This window comes from Ambystoma mexicanum, chromosome 2q (genome assembly GCF_040938575.1).
Source record: "Ambystoma mexicanum isolate Mex_15411 chromosome 2q, UKY_AmexF1_1, whole genome shotgun sequence".
NCBI lineage: Eukaryota > Metazoa > Chordata > Amphibia > Caudata > Ambystomatidae > Ambystoma > Ambystoma mexicanum.
In genome coordinates this window covers 69,731,931-69,751,156 of record NC_090924.1, presented here as the reverse complement: position 1 = coordinate 69,751,156, position 19,226 = coordinate 69,731,931, and the positions used below count along the sequence as shown (strand labels likewise).

Sequence of the window (19,226 nt, the reverse complement as noted above, 5' to 3'; positions counted from 1 at the left end):
TCCCAGTGAACCAACCAAGTCCGAAATATTTGTTCAACTCACTGAGCTGCAACACCTTAACCACTTATCTTCGACCAATAATTGGTGGGGTTCTCTATGAATGGCAGAAGGAAAAGACGAGTGTTGAGTGATAGTTCTAAAGAGTCTGTGAAGAGTCAATAAACTGACTGGGTGCAGCTATGTTTTTTAGGAGATATAAATAAATTGAGATTTTGTACACGATTTGCATGGATAAGGAGGCAGAGGACGAGAAGGTGGGTGGGACTAAGCATGGGAGATTATGGTAAGGAAGACCTATCCACTGACGTATCAAAAGGCTGTCCACCAGACTCTCCCACGCGCCCTGATCTCTTTCCTCCCTGCCTTCGCCCTCTTTCCTTTTCCTGCTCACAGCAGCACCCTTTGTGCCGCTGAGGTGAACCTGGGGCTTGATCTGTCTAGCGAAGCTGGTACAGCCCACCACACCCCGAGGTAAAATGGCAGCCAAAAAAGGGCATCCTTCTGTGGAAGATCTCATGTAAGTGGATTTAATGTCCATTTGTTGCACACTCTGAGGGGTCGACTTTAGCATCTTGCTCGAGTGGTGCTCCTGCACGTAACATGGTGTAGCTGGAAGAGCCGGGGTTCATCAAAGGGGAGTGGCACAAGCTGCCTCTGTGAGATTCGCCCACCTGTGCTGTAGCAACTGCATAAGTCATTTGTTCTTCAGATCTTTGGATCACTGCACTCCAGCCAGTGCTCTGAAAAGTGCCGTTCCTGGTTACTTGCCAATACTGTACATGCGGTACCCATGTCTGAATGTCTCGGGCATCTTGAGCTTCTTCTAGGGCGCGCCATCCAATTGATCACCTCTAGATTTCGACTACGCAGTTTGGAGAGTTGGTTTGGATGGCATCCGTGATCATCTTGGCACCTGACTGACCAATACGATTGCCCTTTAGGCTGAAAGAGGAGTACAAGAAAAATGTAATTTAGGTGCTTAGACATTAGAAGCCTGAAGTTCAGATACAAAAGCAAGAGGCCATTCCCATTGCCCCAAAGTTCCTCCTAGGAAGGCCAGTGTTTAACAAAGGCCTATATTCTGTAGCAGAGATGGAGCCTATCCCCCTCACCCCATAATTCCAACTTGGATTCTGAGGCTTGTGTCCAGATAGAGAAATGTGAACTAAGACCCAGTTTCCCCACTCCGTTTTTGAAATGTACAGTGACCGTGAAACATCATTTCTTCCATTTGCAGACTGCAACCATAACATCAACACCTTGAAACATATTTGTAGAGAAGGTGGGAGACATCATAAGGCTACCGTAAGAAATTCAGTTGTAATGGTTTGCTCCAATCCCATTTTGAGTTTGCCTTCTACTTTTGAGCATGCAGAACCAGGGCTAAAATAAAATTGAAGCACGCATGCAAGAAGGAACATTTCTAAGAGGGGCCAGGACTTAACAAGTGGCGCTAGGATGTGCAGAGGGTCCCTTTGTATCAAAGATCCACTCGTATGGTGCCCAATATGGAAACGAAATAGTAGGTTGATGGGGAAAAGACTGGATGCTACGGAGACCACACTGGGCAATATCTGAACTTGCCACACCAGCAATCTCCTGCTGCACCTAGGATGACATGTAGGCTAGATAACACGTTCCACCCCCTCCTGCCAGCACCGCCACTTCCTCACCACTCCTGTAATATGGGCAACATTGCCAGGTTGTGTCTTTCCTTAGATCTTCCTGGCAGCCTGCTCCTGTTTCCCCTTAGATCCCAGGCAATACTTTCTCTCCCCTTGACCAAATGGCTTTTCCTCTCTTCACTGTTTCGCTCCCCTCTTTACGGTAGTCAGTTACCGCTCTCACTATGGGGCCTGGACATTTTTGGCTTCTCAACCGTAACCTACTGGGTAGACTCTGATCATTCTCCTCCACTCCCTACTGCTGCCAGGCATGACCATATCTCTTCTTGGAGGTAGGTGCTTACATACTTACCGTACTCTGCCATGAACTGCGACATCCAGGCATACACAGTATTGCGCAGCATAAAATCCCATAGCCTTGTGTATACGCCAATTATGCTATTCTCCTCCTTCTCCGTGAAGATGAACACCCATAGCGGTCCCCACTGGCAGGGCGTAGGGGGGGGGAGAATATAGAACTTTTGGAGTGTCCCTTTTAGTTACCCTCAATATTCTGAACACTGGCTCCAGCAGGACAGTGACATATGAAAGGAGTGAGTATGCAATGACTACCTTACTAGTACCCTAGAAAAGTAATGATGGTGGCATGCAAGCCTCTACAATATTAAAACAGTCCTACCTTCCTAAGGCCCTGAGAGTAGAGTGGGTTTTCATGGGTGTGTTTATGAATGCATTAGGCTAGTTAGTGAGCTGCAAACGCCACTGCCTTTGGTGTGATTAGGGATGGGTTTGATCGTGCTGGAGTAGCACTAGTCCTCGCAGCCTGACGGGCAGTGTTTCAGTTGTCTTGGGGGAGTACGAGTGAGTAAGTGAACATCGCTTCTGCAAGGCTTGTTGCGTTATAGTTTTATTGGGGTGCCCACTACTCCATGTATATGTTTACATTTATAAAGGTTCACCTTTGAGTGGGATTGTTTTCATTTTAAGACTAATAATTGCCCCGTGCATGCTGAATTTGACTTCTTTGTCACACTTAAAAAACAATCCTACCCAATCCACATTAGTTGGCCATTGGAACCGGCTCCTTTTTTTAACTTTAAAATGCATATATTACGTCTCTAGCCTTGTAAGGCCTACTTCGCAGCGGCTGAAAAGTTTGGGCTGGAAGGAGTCCGAAAATACACACACAATCCTATTTTGACAGAATTGTTTTTTTTTAAAAAAGGCTACTATGGAAAAAAAAACATAAGCTAACGTTTTTAGTAAGAGCGATGGAACCCTTGAGTTTCCAAGCCCAGTAGTAACAGGTGTTGGAATTACACAGTTCAAATGGCTTTATTTGCTTAACCTTAGACCAATGAAAGTTTGGGTGCCCTGCCTTGGGAGTCTCATGTGTGATCTGTAGCTTGCACACTCAGTAGACGCATTGCACCTTGAGGTTTTTTTTAACCGAGGTTTGGAATCAACCACCTCCTGCCTTTAAAATGATCTCTGTAACACGCTGTGTGCGTGCTGCCTGGCTGAGTGTTCTATGTATGACAGTTCGAGAGAGGCTGGCTGAGTCAGAGGGTGGGCCGTGGATGCTCCATACAACTTTGTATCTAGATGCCCCTTCCTACTGTGTATCTTGTGTTATTGTTGAGGTCTGCCTTACCTGTTAACGGCAACTAAGTGAAGAGTTTGTTTTCTACCTGTGGCTTTTGGATGTCTTACAAGACGGTCTACCCTAACAACCTCAATGCTTTGCTGCATTGTAGACTAATCGCCAACACCCCTGTGCTCTCCAGGATCTTAGTAAAGGGCAGGGTGTACCAGTTGTAGGCGTTTCTGGATGAACACTATAGTCTTTCTCCCTTGCCGCCTAGGTCTGTCCTAGACATGAACTAATGACTGTTTTTCTCAGGTTTTGGGATGATGCTCTGATGATGAATCATGTGGAGGTGCAGGGTTTTGTTGGCCGCCCTGGACGGCATTCAAGACCACAGAAAATTCCAACTTGCTCAATCATTGAAAATTGATTGCAGTATCTGATTAGGCTGCGCTATAAATGCTCCTTGGTTTTGAGGATTTATTGAGGGCAACCTATCCTCAATTATAGTTAGTAAACTTTATAACACCACACAACAATAGTTTATGAATTCTCTGTTAGAAAAAGGGCACACGCTTGCATTATATAATCTCAAATTGTGTTCTCCACAATTGTTATTCATTATCCAAGGTTTTCAAATCTTCATTATTTAATTTGATTACATGAAAGTCAAATCACATTAAATTAGATGAATCCACATTTCGTTAAACTCGTTCTTGCCCTTGTCGACACGTGTTTCGATCCTTAGATCTTCTTCAAGGCTATACAAATCATAAGCAAAAATAAAACTAAAACATATCAAATTTTGAAACAATTGACAAGAACAAATCATCTGAAATGTTTACATGAATTTCTCACTTTTTGTTATTTAATATTGTATGCAAAGAAGTATGACCAAAATACGTATTTGAGCTAAGAGTATTAAAATTGTATGTTATATTTAATTAGGAAAAATCATTTACTTTCTTTTACAATCCAGAATGAATACCCATAACATTATTAGCTGAATTAGAGTCTCGGTTTCTGAGGTGCTGTTGAATAGAATCTTTTTAGTACTAAACCTACGAAAGCACAAATAATTATATGTTTTTATTTTTCTTTATGATTTGTATAGCCTTGAAGAAGTTGTAAGGATCAAACTACGTGTCAGCAAGGTGAAGGAGGAGTTTAATGAAATGTGAATTAATCTAATTTAATATGTTTTGACTTTCATGTAATCAAGTTAAATTATGAAGTTTTGAAAAAATAGAACATTTTGAGAATATATAATGCAAGTTGGCGTCCTTTTTCTAATTGAGGATTTTTATAGTATTGATGTGTGGTGTAATTGAGGTTAGGTGGCCCTCAATAAATCCTCAAAACCAACGAGCAGCCTGGTGGTACTTTAAAAATGAATAGCGCAGCCTAATAAGACACTGCACCTGATACCCTGTTTTGTCCGTTGACATAACGAGAGGTAGTGTTCATTAGAATGATTTACTCCATCATTTGTCCACATTTTCTTGTGCTTTCCCTATCACCCCATAACGGTGACACTTCTTGCTTGCAGGAAGGACGCACTATGCACATTTTTGGCCTTTTAACACGACAATAGCTGCATGACACGCAAGTTAAAGGCCCCTGACGACTTGGCAGAGCAGGAAATGCCTTGCCAACATCCACAAATTGAAGCATGAAAGCCATGTAGGCCTGCTCCCAGATGTATCTTTTTTGCCCTCTCTTCTTAGTCATCTTTTGAACCTGACGATCAAGGTAAATACTACTTTGATGTGGACTTGACCCCAAGTTAAAAAATTCAAGATATTGTCAGCCAATAATTTTTTCAGGTAGAAAAACCAAGATGATTGTCCAAAACGCAAGTACCCTTTATACAAGTCTTCAGAAGACCCTTATTGCCTAGCTTCAAAAGGCAGCAGTGCATTTGATTTGCTGCCTCTGCAAAATGAACTATGCCCCATAAGCCAGAAGTTCCTTACGGTGCCTGCCAGTTAAAGACTCATTTAACATTGCACTTCATACCTTATCAGATTTCAACCAGTCTTGTCGGACTCGAGTCAGCCTACTTGATGGATACCGTTTCTAAATACTCTTCATCCCGGGAACTTGCCAGCAGCCATCTTCCCCTTTTGACACTCCCCCTGTCACCCCTCTGTCCCCTTTCCCCCCATAAATCTAGCTATTGTCACCTTTCAGGTCACAAAATACCTGGAACTCCTTCCTTATAGAGATTTGCTTATCATCCCTTTTGACAGCTTTAGCAAGCTTTTGAAAGTCTGCTTGTTCTATAGAGATTTGCTTATCATCCCTTTTGACAGCTTTAGCAAGCTTTTGAAAGTCTGCCTGCTCTTTAGAGATCTGCTTATCATCCACTTTGACAGCTTTAGCAAGCTTTTGAAAGTCTGCCTGCTCTTTAGAGATCTGCTTATCATCCAATTTGACAGCTTTAGCAAGCTTTTGAAAGTCTGCCTGCTCTTTAGAGATCTGCTTATCATCCACTTTGACAGCTTTAGCAAGCTTTTGAAAGTCTGCTTGTTCTATAGAGATCTTCTAATCATCCCCTATGACAGCTTTAGCAAGCTTTTGAAAGTCTCCTTGTCCTGATCTACCTCAGACGTTTGACACCAGAAACCTACATACAAAGGGTGGGCACAGTGCATTATACAAGTGCAATAAATCAATCAATAACACATTTTTTTAAAGCAAAGCCTCTACCGATGCGCAACATTACCTTGTCGCAAAGTGTGCGTACATTTAGCGCTATGTTCTTTCCTTGCCTCTGACCCGCGACGTTTAACCTGGGCTTGCTTCAGCATGCCTGGACGTGGGGCACTCTAAGAGTAGCAATGTGTTCCAACTGTCTACTGAATAATTCTATTTGTAGCTGTTTCCAGTATTTTCAGTTTATTCAAACCATAATATTTTCAGTTTATACACATTGTCAATAATCATACATATGGTCAGATCCTCCATAGGTACACCCTAAACATCAATATTAGTAAAGTAGTGCCAACAGGCGCCTAGGAGGCACGTGCATGCGTTTCGCGATTACTCAGGGATTTTCAAGGCACAAAGTATGTTTCAGTCAATCAACAATTTGATGTTTTTTTTCCAACTAGAGACTGAAGATTTGTACATTATAGTCATGTATAGGTTGCTTCATTTCAGAACTCTCCAACAACTGACGGCAGCTGTTGGCCCTAACTGTCCTACTCTCTTTGTCCACGTCAGAGGATAGAGGCTGGAGCGAGACAATGAGATGTAAACATGTGTCTTTAGGGTTGCACCCACATGTTCACTGTAAGTTCTTCACCTCAATGATTTATCCAACTGGTTCCTTCATTGCATGCCATTAGTGGGGGTGGCAAAATCGCCTGCACAGAAAGTACAGTTTAACTATAAACGAAGGTGGGTGAAGGGCGTAGGATCACCTTACATGAAAATACATCATTTGCAGAATCTTTTATGTTATGTTATGTTAAGGGAACTTAATAAAGCGCACGTACACCCAAAGGCATCTTGGCGCTGACGAATGGTAGGAGGACAAATAACATAACCGCGTCAGAGAACCCATACTAAAAGAGAGTCGTTTTCAGAAGTATTCGGAAGGTGAGATGATCTGCAGTAGCACGAAGAGCGAAAGGAAGATCATTCCAGGATCTTGCAGCCAACACGGAAAAGGCTCGACATCCCTTACGTGACAGACAGTAGCGAGGGACTGCTACAAGAAGCGCAGATTGAGATCTCTGCAGGCGAGTCAGGACGTAGTGAACAAATTTGGCCTGAAGATACTCAGCGCCCATGCCATAAAAGGCACGGTGCCCCAAACACAGAGATTTAAACAGGATCCGGCTGGCAACAATAAGCCAGTGCAGTTTCCTCAGCAGTGGAGAAAGATGGGATCCGAAAGGGGGCGAAGAATAGAGCGGGCGGCTCTAATCATTAAATATCATTAAAATTATAAAGCCATTTATCAGCTATTCTGTTAGGTCACTGGCAATATTTTGGCCATATTTCAAGGATGACAGGATCTGATGTCCTTTTACAAATCTTGCAGGCATTTTTAACTACTTAAGAAACCATATTAGAGAAGTCACATTTATAATTTGTGAGACTGGCTTTGCAGTTAGATGAGAAGCATTTTGGGCCAGAATTCAAATGTTTTTGTTTCAGATTTAGAGCAACTTTGGAGAGCAAATATGGGGTATTGGGAGTGATCCTGAAACGTTTGAGATCTGGTGAGTGCTTTGATAACTGTGTATTTTATTGTCAAATTAAGTGCATTAAGATCTGAGGGGTACACTCTGGCCCTACGAGCAGTACCCTTAGCGCCATGTGGATGGGGGACAAAGTGGACTAGATATATGTAGCACCTTATGGTGATTCAATTCATTGGTGTGGGAGATGAATGCGAGTCAGAGGGTCTCTGGGTGCACCCATGTATAAACTCTTGTTACACACCTGCTGCATGGGCCGCCTAGCCCTGCAATCCTTCTTTGATACGCTGTCTGAACTTGCAGCCGCCATCTCCATCAATTGGGCCATACCCCCTCCTGCTTTGCCTTGCCTTTAGGTTAGGTCTGCCCCCTTCTGCAATGCCTTTTGTTAGGTAGATCATGGCTGCTACAATTACCCCTATACTGTCAGGCTCGATATACCACCGAGCCTCTACCTCCGCTGTCATAAAGACCATTCCCTCTTCCACCCAAAAGGACATTGGACCCTTCCGTACAACTTTGCTGGTAAGCTGGGGCCCTCCAGCTTGCACTCGAATGCTTCAGTCAGATGATCTAGTCTCCTCCCTTACCCCACCCTTTGTCAGATAGTCTCTGGAGGATAGCTCAGTGGCAACGCGCTCGCCTTGGAAGCAAGACGACACGGTGTGACACAGGTTTGATGCCCGGGTCCGTACTTCGAAACCTCTGGGTATTAAGCGCGTTATAAATAACCTATCATATCATATCATAGAGCAAAATCTCTATTGCTCTCTGCGGTACAACAGAGCCTATCCGCATTATTCTTCCCATATCTTTGAAGGTCCCCAGCACAGCAATACTCCCTCTTTCCTGCCAGGCTGGCTCTGGCTTCTTGCCACCCTCTGCCTACAGGCTCCAAACACCATCAGATAGTGTAAGCCTCTGTGCCATCATTTCTGACATACTCTTCAATATCCCTCTCCCCCATTCTTTGCCAGGCAAGCTCCGATCCTTCCATCGCCCCACTCTTGCAGGGCAGACTCCACCTCCTCCCCTTACACTCACTTGATGTGGGCGAGGCTGTGGTTTCCGGTCAGTGCAGTGGCGATGCAGATGGCCCCATCCATTCCAAGCGCATTCTCCTGCAGACTGGGGACAAAACAAGAAATGAGACAGGCCTGCAAATTACCCAGTTGAGTGACACAAAAGAGGACTGAGAGCGAAGGTGTACATCACATTTACCCCCCCCCCCCGTCCCCAAACCCCATTTTCTGCCCTTTAAAACACTCCAAACATTACCGGATACATATATATATATATAATATTTATTTTTTATTGGTTTTAATTTACCCCCACAACCCCCCGTTTTCCAAATGTAACCCTTTACTCCACCCAAACATACATACATACATATTTTTTAGATAAGAAACATTTTCAATTAAACATTTTTTCAATGAAAAATATTTTCACTGAAACATTTTTGAAAGTACTTTAAGTGGGCCGGGGCCTGCCGGGGCCAGGCCCTGACAGTCTCGCAAAAAAGTGGGTTGAGCCAGGGTCCAGCCGGTGCCCCCCGGTCCCACCACAACATTGGCGGGATGCATTATCCTGTCGCGGCCGCAGCCACAACGGGAGATGCGCCCGCCATCAGGTCAGGCAAGTTGACAGAAGTGCCAGCCAGCCACAGCGTCTCTGTAGCTGGCTGGCACTTCTGTCAGTCACTGTACCTTCTTATAGGGACCTCTCGCGCAAGGGGTCACCAGAGGAAGTCACTGTGCCTTTTGTTTTCCCAGGTCGCCAAGGCGTCTTTAACCCTTGGCGAACTTGGGGACTCCTCGACATATTTAAGGTTTATAAAAGATGGCTTGAAAAGTGCACAACTCAAGTCATCTTTTATAAAGCTTTGCCGACGGACAAAAACGCCTCGGCCTTTGTCCATCGGGAAAGCTTTATAAAAGATGGATTGAATTGTGCACTTTTCAAGCCATCTTTTATAAACATAGAAATGTTTAACAAAGATGGCTTGGAAAGTACACAAACCATAAGGTACGCACACAAATTTATAAATGCTATATATTTGTGTGCGTACCTTACTATTGTTTATGTACTTTTCAAGCCATCTTGAAGTACACAAACCATAGTAAGGCACGCAAACAAATATATAAATGTAAGCATTTATATATTTATGTGCATACCATACTATGGTTTGTGTAGTATACAAGCCATTTTTTATAAACATAGAAATATGTTACATTTATAAATGTTTTATAAACATAGAAATAAGTTACATATTTCTATGTTTATAAAAGATGGCTTGCATACTACACAAACCATAGTAAGGTACGCATACAAATATATAAAATGTTTGTGTACCTTAATATCGTTTGTGTACATTTTTAAGGCCACGCCCATCCCACAAGCTAAGCCGCCAAATGAGCCCCCCTCGATTTCTTACCCCACTTAAAGCCCTGATTTTCGATGAAAAATCTTTTCAATGAAAAGACTGTATACCGATTAAACAGGTGGAATGAGCAGGCGATTGGGAGCAGACACAGGTGAAGAGAAATGACTGAACGAGGTCTAAAGAGATACATAGGGCTACAAAGGTTTGGGTATGGAGGAGTAGTCTCAATCAGGATAAGAGACAAATTGGTTCAATTGGGCAGCAAACGGAGAGAGAAAACGTGGTAGAAGAAAACACAAGCATGGACGTCATTTAGGGGTCGCAGCTGAGACCTCTGAGTCTCCCCTGCTACCTCTATGGTGCCCCTTGCTAACCCTTTTTTATTTGTTTTCATTGAAATTCAATTTTTACAAGAATCTATCTTTTCCTTTCAAGTGTCCAAAGTCAAAATGGAAATCATGGTCCTAGAGAGGGGGAAGCAAACAAAAGGAGAAAGCGCGAGGTTGTTATTGATCAGTCTCTGTTTTCAAGTCCCCGGTCGTTATCTCATTTCTTTTTGTTGTACAAGTCTTGTAGATTAGTTCGAGCGATCCCCCGCCCGTTCTCTTTCCGGTTAAACAGTAGTTTGACTTTTCAGTTTCATGAAGTGTCCAGTTCCAACTTCTCTGAGAATTTAGTGACAGCAATCATCCATGTAGTCCTTTCGCCACTCAACAAACGTGACCACCATTCGTCTTCGTCATAAGATTGAAGGTAAGAAAGGATGTGTCCTAAGTAGGTCTGGCGCTGTCTGACTAATGCTTGGCAGTTTAATAGCAGATGTTTCAAGTTTTCAGTTGATTCTTCAATTTTGCAAAACAACAATGATTTTCACTTAATTTGCTCCTTATTGCAACCACCTCCTTGGTCTTCAGTAGATTTAATCTTATTTGCATAACGTTTTCTCTCAAACTTGTATTTGGAAATTTTTTAATGTAATTTGGCGGTTGATTTATTTATCATCGGAGGGATTTTTTTTGTCAGTTTGTTTTTGTTAGCCAACTCTTGCGTTGTTATCCAATCGTGCACAAGTAGTTTGTTCTTAACTTTGTTCGGATTGTTTAATAGATCTTCCTCTGTGCAACTGATTTGCTCTAGTAAATCTTGAATATTCACGACCCATCTTGACATGATCTTAGTGCTATTTCCCTGCAGCTCTTTTCTGATCAGACCAAAGATGTGAGGACTAGATGGATCAATTACCCTGTATAGCATGATTTTATTATGAGTCACAATCGATGAAAATGATGAAGACTTAATTCCCTCCGAATGGACGCTATCGGTGTTGATTGTGGGAGTGTCAGAACCTTTTGCCAGAACTCACCTTCTAGCTTGTCCCATAGGGTTTCTGGTAGATTTGGCATTGTTTCAACTCTGTATGTTAAGCTAGGTATAATCTTGGCCTTGTAAAAAAATTCAGGACAGGTAAGAAGGAGAATCTACCGTAATTCTTGTTTACTGCTTTGGTCTGTATAATCAATTACTTTAGTTTTTCCTGGAGGGCTTCTTGCATTGGTAATTCTCTTCGATTTGAACTTACAATCACTCCAAGATATTTGAAGTTTCTGACTTTGTCCAATCTGGTTCCTTCAATGTACCACTTTGAGTTTTCGTTCTTCTTCTGGGTGGATTCCAAAGACATTATCTTCGTCTTAGAGTTGTTTATTTCCAAGTTGTTCTCCTTGATGAATGTGGCCAAGTTGTTCAGTTTCCTCTAGAGGCCGACTTGAGTTTGATCGATGATGATAATGTTGTCTGCGTAAATTAGTCGTGACAGTGGTTCACCACCAAAAGTTGGGGGGAAAGCTGTAGCATCATGGCCTCTGGTCCTGTAGTCAGCAATATAGGCATTGTACAACACCGGAGCCAGAGGACAGCCCTGTTTTAAACCCCGAGCAGTTGGAAAAGATTTTGTCAATTGCCCTGCTCGACCAAGGCGCACTTGGATTGTAGTCTCTGAATATAAGGCCTTGATTTGCACCAATATTGACGGAGGGCAGTTCCAGGAGGCGAGTTTATTCCACAATTTGGTCCGGTTGACCTGGTCCATAGCTTGGACCAGGTCAATGAATCCCATTAATACTCTTGGTTTGCCATCTAAAACCTTGTTCTTGAATATGCTAAGCAGAAGGATATTTGCTGTTGTCCCCATGGATTTAACAAAGCCTGTTTGGAAGGGATAATTGATTTTGTTGGTGTCAGCCCAGTCTTGAAATTTGTCCAGTACAAAAGAGGTAATGATCTTTCCTACTGTGTTGAGTAAGGCGATTGGACGATAATGTTTGGGGTTGTTCCTTGCCCCCTTCTTAAATATTTATTTTATTTTACATTGAGGCTTATGGGCTGTGGCCAGCAGCATCTGGCTCTGTGTTTCTGGGGGGCTGGTTTTCTGATGGATATAGCTGGTAAGATAGCTCAGTGGATTGAGCGCTAGCTGCTGCAATATATGTGTGATCTGCAGTTTGCAGGTTCGACCACGCAGCAAGGTCAACTCAGTCTTTCATCCTGCTCAGGTTGATAGATGAGTACAAACACAGGTTGGGTGATATTGTATGTATATTTGTTCTATATGAAGCGCTTAAGCGTAAGTGCTATGTAATAACACATCATTATCGTTCGGCCTTGGACGCATGCTTGCATTCACAGTGATTTGATAATATGGGCTTATACGCACCGATATTAATGATACATCTGGTGATCCATTCTCGTTTGAAATGTATATCACTTTACAGTGATATTATAACTATATTTTTCATAGTGGGGTGAAAGGTCGTGTTCCATCACTTCCCGTGATGTCACTTTGGGGTGGGCCCAAATGACATCACGTCCTGTGATGTCATCAGAGGTCAAGGGTCATGTGATGTAACTTCCGCTACCCCTGGCATTTTGGTGAAATGACGTCCATGAACACAAGAGGAGTGGAAAGGGGGAAATGGATCAAAGGACGTCTGAAGCAGACAGAGAAAGAGGAATGTCCACTGTGCAGTCCCTGCCCTACACAGATGAGACATCTGGGTATTTCATCACACAACCAAGACACCTGATGCGCATATCAATCCTGTATTAATGGAATCATCGTCACAAAGGCCTTCTAAAAACCTAAAATGTGATGATCCGTGTACACAAATAAGAGCATCCTCCTGTGGAAAAACTGTACTGTGTCTGATCGTCTTTTCCAAAGAAGGAGGTGTCAGTAGCCTCCTCTGTCAGCACCTCATCATTAAGACGAGTATCCGCCAATCCTCAGGGATTACTTACTTCAGAGTCCGGAGACCGGTGTTGACCTTTAACGCATTGGCCAAGGCCTTTGCTCCCACCACACCTATGGAATTTCCCCGAAGGCTGCAAAGGAAGGAAGAGGCGGGTCAAAAAGGCACATTAGTGCAGCAATCAAGCATATCAGCAATCACGCAGCAGGGAGCCGAGGCAGTGTATGTAGGGAGGACGTTAATAGATAGGTTGCCTTCGACACATACGAGAGGCATTTCAGGGGCACAGAGGCCACAGTGTCAATTCTGCGTAAAACTAAAGTCATATCAATGTAATGTAAAGTAGTCTTATACAGTGCCACTTGCGCCATTTCCCTCCAATAATGCAAGGCCCCCCAAGTGGAGAAAGTGGCCCGGGTAAACGACTTTCACCACAACTCGTGTGAACATGTCTTCTGGCGGAGTCCTGCCACCCCCTACCCTGAGGCCTCGTCCTGCGGGTAACCCTATCATACATGCCAACCCTCCCGATTTAGGCGGCGAGAGTCCCAATTTTTCAGTGAAAAATATTGCTATTTTTCACGCTCTCTCGCCTAAAATATCCTTAGCCCCAATGCATTCCTACGGGAAAATGCATGTCTCCCGATTTCATTGGGGAAATTTCCCTCCCAGGTAAGTCACAATGTTGGCATGTATGCCCTAACCTCCTCCATATTTTGGTGGCGTGTAGGATTACACTCCCGCCTCTCATAAAAGACAACTTTGGGAGCATGGATCCGCCTCATTCCTTCATTGTATTGCAAATCGATTTCCCGTGCTCTTGCGCGCTCAAGTAACTCTTTGATGCATACAGCATGCTACACATCAGAAAAGCACTGCAGCAGGCCACAACAATGCAAAACTGGAGGCCGAGTAGAGTCTGGGAGGAAGAGGAGGCGGGGAACTGGGCGGGCCTAACTAGCAGGGGTGGCCTGGCCTATGGGGAACTCTGGACATTTCCCGGTAGGCCACTGCTGCACCCGGGCCTGTTTTGTGTGGCAACCTATTTTATTTGCTTACTTTCTCATTGGAAAAGGGTTGGGCTTGAGTAAAAGGTGTATTATGGGGCCACTGTGAACATTATTTGCAGGGCCTCTTTCGGCTCCCAGTCCCCCCCTGGCAAGAGTTGTTCGCATGCGCATGACATGGCGCAGATGCATGTGACCTGGAAGCGCAAAGCCACGTTACTTACTCCAGGGTGCTGAGGCTGCGGTTCCGCATCAAGGCCTCGGCAAGGGCTTTGGCGCCGCTGACTCCAATGGAGGCTCCCTGTAGGCTTAAGAAACAAAGATTTGACAGTTTGTTATGCTCCCAGAGTTAATAGCACGTTTAAACCTCAATTTCACGTCAGTAGCCTGTGCCTCGTCTGTGTTGCTAAGTGAGCTGCGCGTCAGAAGGGGAATGACAGGAATTATGGATGGCGCTTCCTAGCAAAGATCTCTTTTCTTCATCCCGCCCCTCATTGTAGCAAGTGCTCTGCTGTCTGGGGGCTGACGTGCAATTGGGGGTTCTTGACATGATTCTATCTGAAATAGCAATGTGAAAACGGCGGGTAGAAGTGCAATGTCTTTTGCCATTTCTTTCCTTTAGATGTTTTTTATGGTGTGTTTCTTCGCCATCGTTTTACTGTTTTTGTAACAGTGGAGAGCACCACTGCCACGTGCCCCACCGCACCCCCCTTTCCACAGGACACTCTCCTGCCCTTCTGGCTGCTGCTGTGCGTTTTTGGTGCACGCACACCTTACCCTTGGAAAAGTTAGACAGTGCTGACCTGGATCCTTCAACAGTCTGCATGGTGTCGAGCTCCGAGTCACGGGCTCTCAACTGAAACGGGCCACCACCTGTGACTCTTTCAAGGAAAGCTTAATAGCTTTTTTGTTAAGTGTTCGTGTCCGGTTTCCACTGGCTCTCCACTCCCGCCCCAGCAACCCTTTCGCTGGCTGTCTTTCTTCGTGCTGCTGCAAGGGGCCAAAGCACATGCCCCGTGATGAATTGCAGCTTTCCGCCCCCCCCCCCCCTTGCTTCATCTAGGAATGAGACGTCAAGAAGGCAACATCCGTCTTTACAAGCCGTGCCCCTTCAAATGTGTACTTACTGCCCAAAGACCGCCTCTTGAAAAGGTGGTCCTTTATCACAGACGTGCTTATTCCTGCTTTAAACTCTTGGGTGTGATATGCTTTGAGATCAACGGAGTTCGAGGTGCGGCTCATGGGATGTCCCACCAACGAGAAAAACCAGCGAAATCACAGATTAGAGTTATATCAGGAGACATCGGCCTTGCGTCCTATGCGCCACAAAGCTGCCTCAAGCAGGTTTTCCGAGCTGAAAGCAGCCCCCCCAGCACCATTTTAAAGTGGGCCCCCACCGAGCCCTCATGCATATCAGTGGCTGACGGTGATTGCAACAAATCTTCAATTGTCTATAGGCACGGCTTTCAACCTTCTTCCCAAGGTGGGTGAAAGCCGACGTTTGTTTTTGGCAGGTGAGAGCCCATTGATTGAAGTGTATGGGCGTGTGGAGGGCCTGGTGGGTGAGTGAACCGATAACATGGCGGATGACAGTCCATGACGGGTGGCGTGTGAGTTGTGAGGTATAGCCATAGGAACTAGGGAGGGGAAACCTATTTTAACTTAGTAGAACGCATTGGCGCACACATTTTCCCTCTCTCACTATTCCAGGCAATTGGCAGCAGTAAGTCGCCCGCCCTGAGAGTGAAGCGGCTTCAGCTGTGCAGAAGACACTACCCAGCGGACGCCTCCAGGATTCTCTCTGTCTCTCTCTCGTCTGTCTCGATGTCTCTCTCTGCTCTTTCTCTCCCCTTCAGCAGTGCAGAAGACACTACCAAGCTGACGCCTCCAGGATTCTCTCCCCTCTCTCTTTCTCTCCTCTCTCTCTCCTTTCTCTTTCGCCCCTCTCTCGCTCTCTCTCGCTTCTCTCTCTCCCCTTCAGCAGTGCAGAGGAGACAATGCAGAGGACTCCAGGATTCTCTCTCTCCTTCTCGCCTCTCTTTCTCTCTTTTCTCTCTCTCTCCTCTCGCTCTTCTTTCTCTCTCTCTCCCTCTTCTCTCTCTCTGTTCTGCCTCTCTTTTTTCTGCCCTTCAGCAGTGCAGAAGACACTACCCAGCTGATGCCTCCAGGATTCTCTCTCTCCTCTCTCTTTCTCTCTCTCTCTCTCCTCTCTTTCTCTTTTGCTCTTCTCTGTCTCGATGTCTCCTTTCTTTCTCTTCTCTCTCTCTCTTTCTCACTTCTCTCGCTCTCTCTCTCACCTTCAGCAGTGCAGAAGACACTACCAAGCTGACGCCTCCAGGATTCTCTCCCCTCTCTCTTTCTCTCCTCTCTCTCTCCTTTCTCTTTCGCTCCTCTCGCTCTCTCTCGCTTCTCTCTCTCCCCTTCAGCAGTGCAGAGGAGACAATGCAGAGGACTCCAGGATTCTCTCTCTCCTTCTCGCCTCTCTTTCTCTCTTCTCCTCTCGCTCTTCTTTCTCTCTCTCTTTCTCTCTCTTCTCTCTCTCTGTTCTGTCTCTCTTTTTTCTGCCCTTCAGCAGTGCAGAAGACACTACCCAGCTGATGCCTCCAGGATTCTCTCTCTCCTCTCTCTTTCTCTCTCTCTCTCTCCTCTCGTTCTCTTTTGCTCTTCTCTGTCTCTATGTCTCCTTTCTTTCTCTTCTCTCTCTCTCTTTCTCACTTCTCTCGCTCTCTCTCTCACCTTCAGCAGTGCAGGAGACACTACCCAGCTGATGGCTCCAGGATTCCCTCTCTCTCCTCTCTCTTTCTCCCTCTTTCTCTCTCTCTCTTTCGCTCTTCTCTGTCTATGTCTCTCTCTTGCTCTCTCTCTCCTCTTCAGCAGTGCATAAGACACTACCCAGCTGACGCCTCCAGGATTCCCTCTCTCCTATCTTTCTCTTCCGCTCTTCTCTGTCTCTCTCACTCTCTCTCTTCTCTTTCTCTGCCCTTCAGCAGTGCATAAGACTACCCAGCTGACGCCTCCAGGATTCTCTCCTCTCTTTCTCTCTTCTCTGTCGCTCTCTCGCTCTCTCTCTTCTCTTTCTCTCCCCTTCAGCAGTGCATAAGACACTACCCAGCTGACGCCATCAGGATTCCCCCTCTCTCTCTCCCCGCTTGCTCTTCTCTTTCTCTTTCTCTCTCTCCCCTTCAGCAGTGTAGAAGACACTACCCAGCTGACACCCCCGGGATTCTCCGTCTCCCTCTCTCCTCTCTCTCGCTCTTTCTCTCTTCTCTTTCTCTCCCCTTCAGCAGTGCAGGAGCCACTAACCAGCTGATGCCTCCAGGATTCCCTCTCTCTTCTCTCTCTCTCTCTCTCTCTCTCTCTCTCTCTTTCTTTCTTTCTTTCACCCTCGCTCTCTCTTCTCTCTCTTTCTCTCTTCTCTCTCCCTCTTCTCTGTTCCCTTCAGCAGTGCAGAAGACACTACCCAGCTGACGCCTCCAGGATTCTCTCTCTCTCCTCTCTTTCGCTCTTCTCTGTCTATCTCTCGCTCTCTCTCTTCTCTCCCCCTCTCTCTCCTTTCTCTTTCGCTCCTCTCTCGCTTCTCTCTCTCCCCTTCAGCATTGCAGAAGAGACTATGCAGAGGACTCCAGGATTCTCTCTCTCCTCTCTTTCTCTTTTGCTTCTCTCTCTTTCTCTTTCTCTCTTCTCTCTCGCTCTCTCTCTCCCCTTCAGCAGTGCATAAGACACTACCCAGCTGACGCCATCAGGATTCCCTCTCTCTCTCTCCCCTCTTGCTCTTCTCTTTCTCTCTCTCCCCTTCAGCAGTGCAGAAGACACTACCCAGCTGACACCCCCAGGATTCTCCGTCTCTCTTTCCTCTCTCTCTCACTCTTTCTCTCTCTCTTCTCTTTCTACTTCAGCAGTGCAGTAGACACTACCCAGCTGACGCCTCCAGGATTCTCTCTCTCTCTCTTTCCTCTCTCTCTCTCTCTTTCTCCCTCTCTCTCGCTCTTCTCTGTCTCCATGTCTCTCTCTCTGCCTTTCAGCAGTGCAGGAGACACTACCCAGTGGACGCCTCCAGGATTCTCTCTCTCCGCCGCTGGGGCCGCTTGTCTTTACCCTCAGCCTGCGTGCTTACCAAGAGAGCTCATTGAGGGCACCAGAGGGGCGCCTGCTCTGTAGATGGCTCTGGCCGCGAGCTTCACCTCTAGTGCCTGCAGGCGATCCATGGCTGCCTTGGCAACACGCCGCTTCAAGGGGATCATGGCAGCCTATAACAAGTCTTTCATCTGCCGCCCACGTGGAAAGGCTGGGGGAGGGGGAGGAGGGTATAGATGTTCTGGGCCTACCGCTGGAGATCTCAAAGACGATCATGGCACTGTTTCCAAATCCTGCCCCTAATTCTTAACAGAGGGAAGGAACATGGCTGGCTACTTGCAGCAGACCCGGAGAAGCCCGTGTCTCATTTTGATATGTTTGCTTAGCATCAGTCACTCAAAAACAACAATTTGCTTTTTTAAAAAAAAAGTATGCATCAAAACCAAATTGTCAAAGCAAATAAGATAATTGTCCATGGGGTTCGTCAAAGGCGTTGCACTAAGCAATCTCTCTGAAAGTCAAGAGGGATAGCTGCATGTATGTGTGGGGTATAAAGGGCAGACCCGGCTGGGCAGCCACAGAGCGCTGCATTCACAGGGGTGCAACTTAGACAGGTACCTTTGCGGCATTCGTCGGCAGCCATCTTCCATTCACCACTAAGCATGAATATAAGGTCTTTAGTTGGGATTGTCTGTCACCTTTTGTGCACCTTCTGACAGACGTAACGTTGGGATTTTTAGAAAAGGTCACCGGGTCAAATGCAGAGCTCCTGCAGACACAGAACTATATCACACACTATATTACTTTCCTGTGCAAAGTGCAAACAAGTGTTCTGTCCGTTTCTTGAATTTCACGGAGAAACGATGGCAGATTACATCCTGAACGGACAACATTCAATGGTACCTGCAGGCTTGGGGTCAGCGGCGAGACCCTCTGTCTGAAAAGGTCATTAGGGTCAACAGCTGGATGAGCAGTCGTGGTATCACACATGACCACGGCTAGAGTCAAGGTTGAGGACAACTTCATGAAAAGGTGCACTATGATATGATATGGCATTTACAACGCGCCTATACACAAGTGTTTGAGG

General features: G+C 45.5%; 1 protein-coding gene across 1 annotated transcript in view; it reads right to left on the bottom strand.

The window, feature by feature from the left end:
* Positions 1–738: 738 nt before the first annotated feature.
* The window catches only part of NLRC3 (NLR family CARD domain containing 3), a 425,619-nt gene continuing 407,131 nt past the window's right edge, over positions 739–19,226 (bottom strand). The window contains exons 14-17 of the mRNA XM_069646866.1: positions 14,290–14,373; positions 13,108–13,191; positions 8,472–8,555; positions 739–942 (exon numbers count right to left, since the gene is read on the bottom strand). Of these exons, the coding sequence (XP_069502967.1) occupies positions 852–942; positions 8,472–8,555; positions 13,108–13,191; positions 14,290–14,373 (343 nt within the window). The 3' untranslated portion in view covers positions 739–851. The remainder of the gene's footprint in view (positions 943–8,471; positions 8,556–13,107; positions 13,192–14,289; positions 14,374–19,226) is intronic.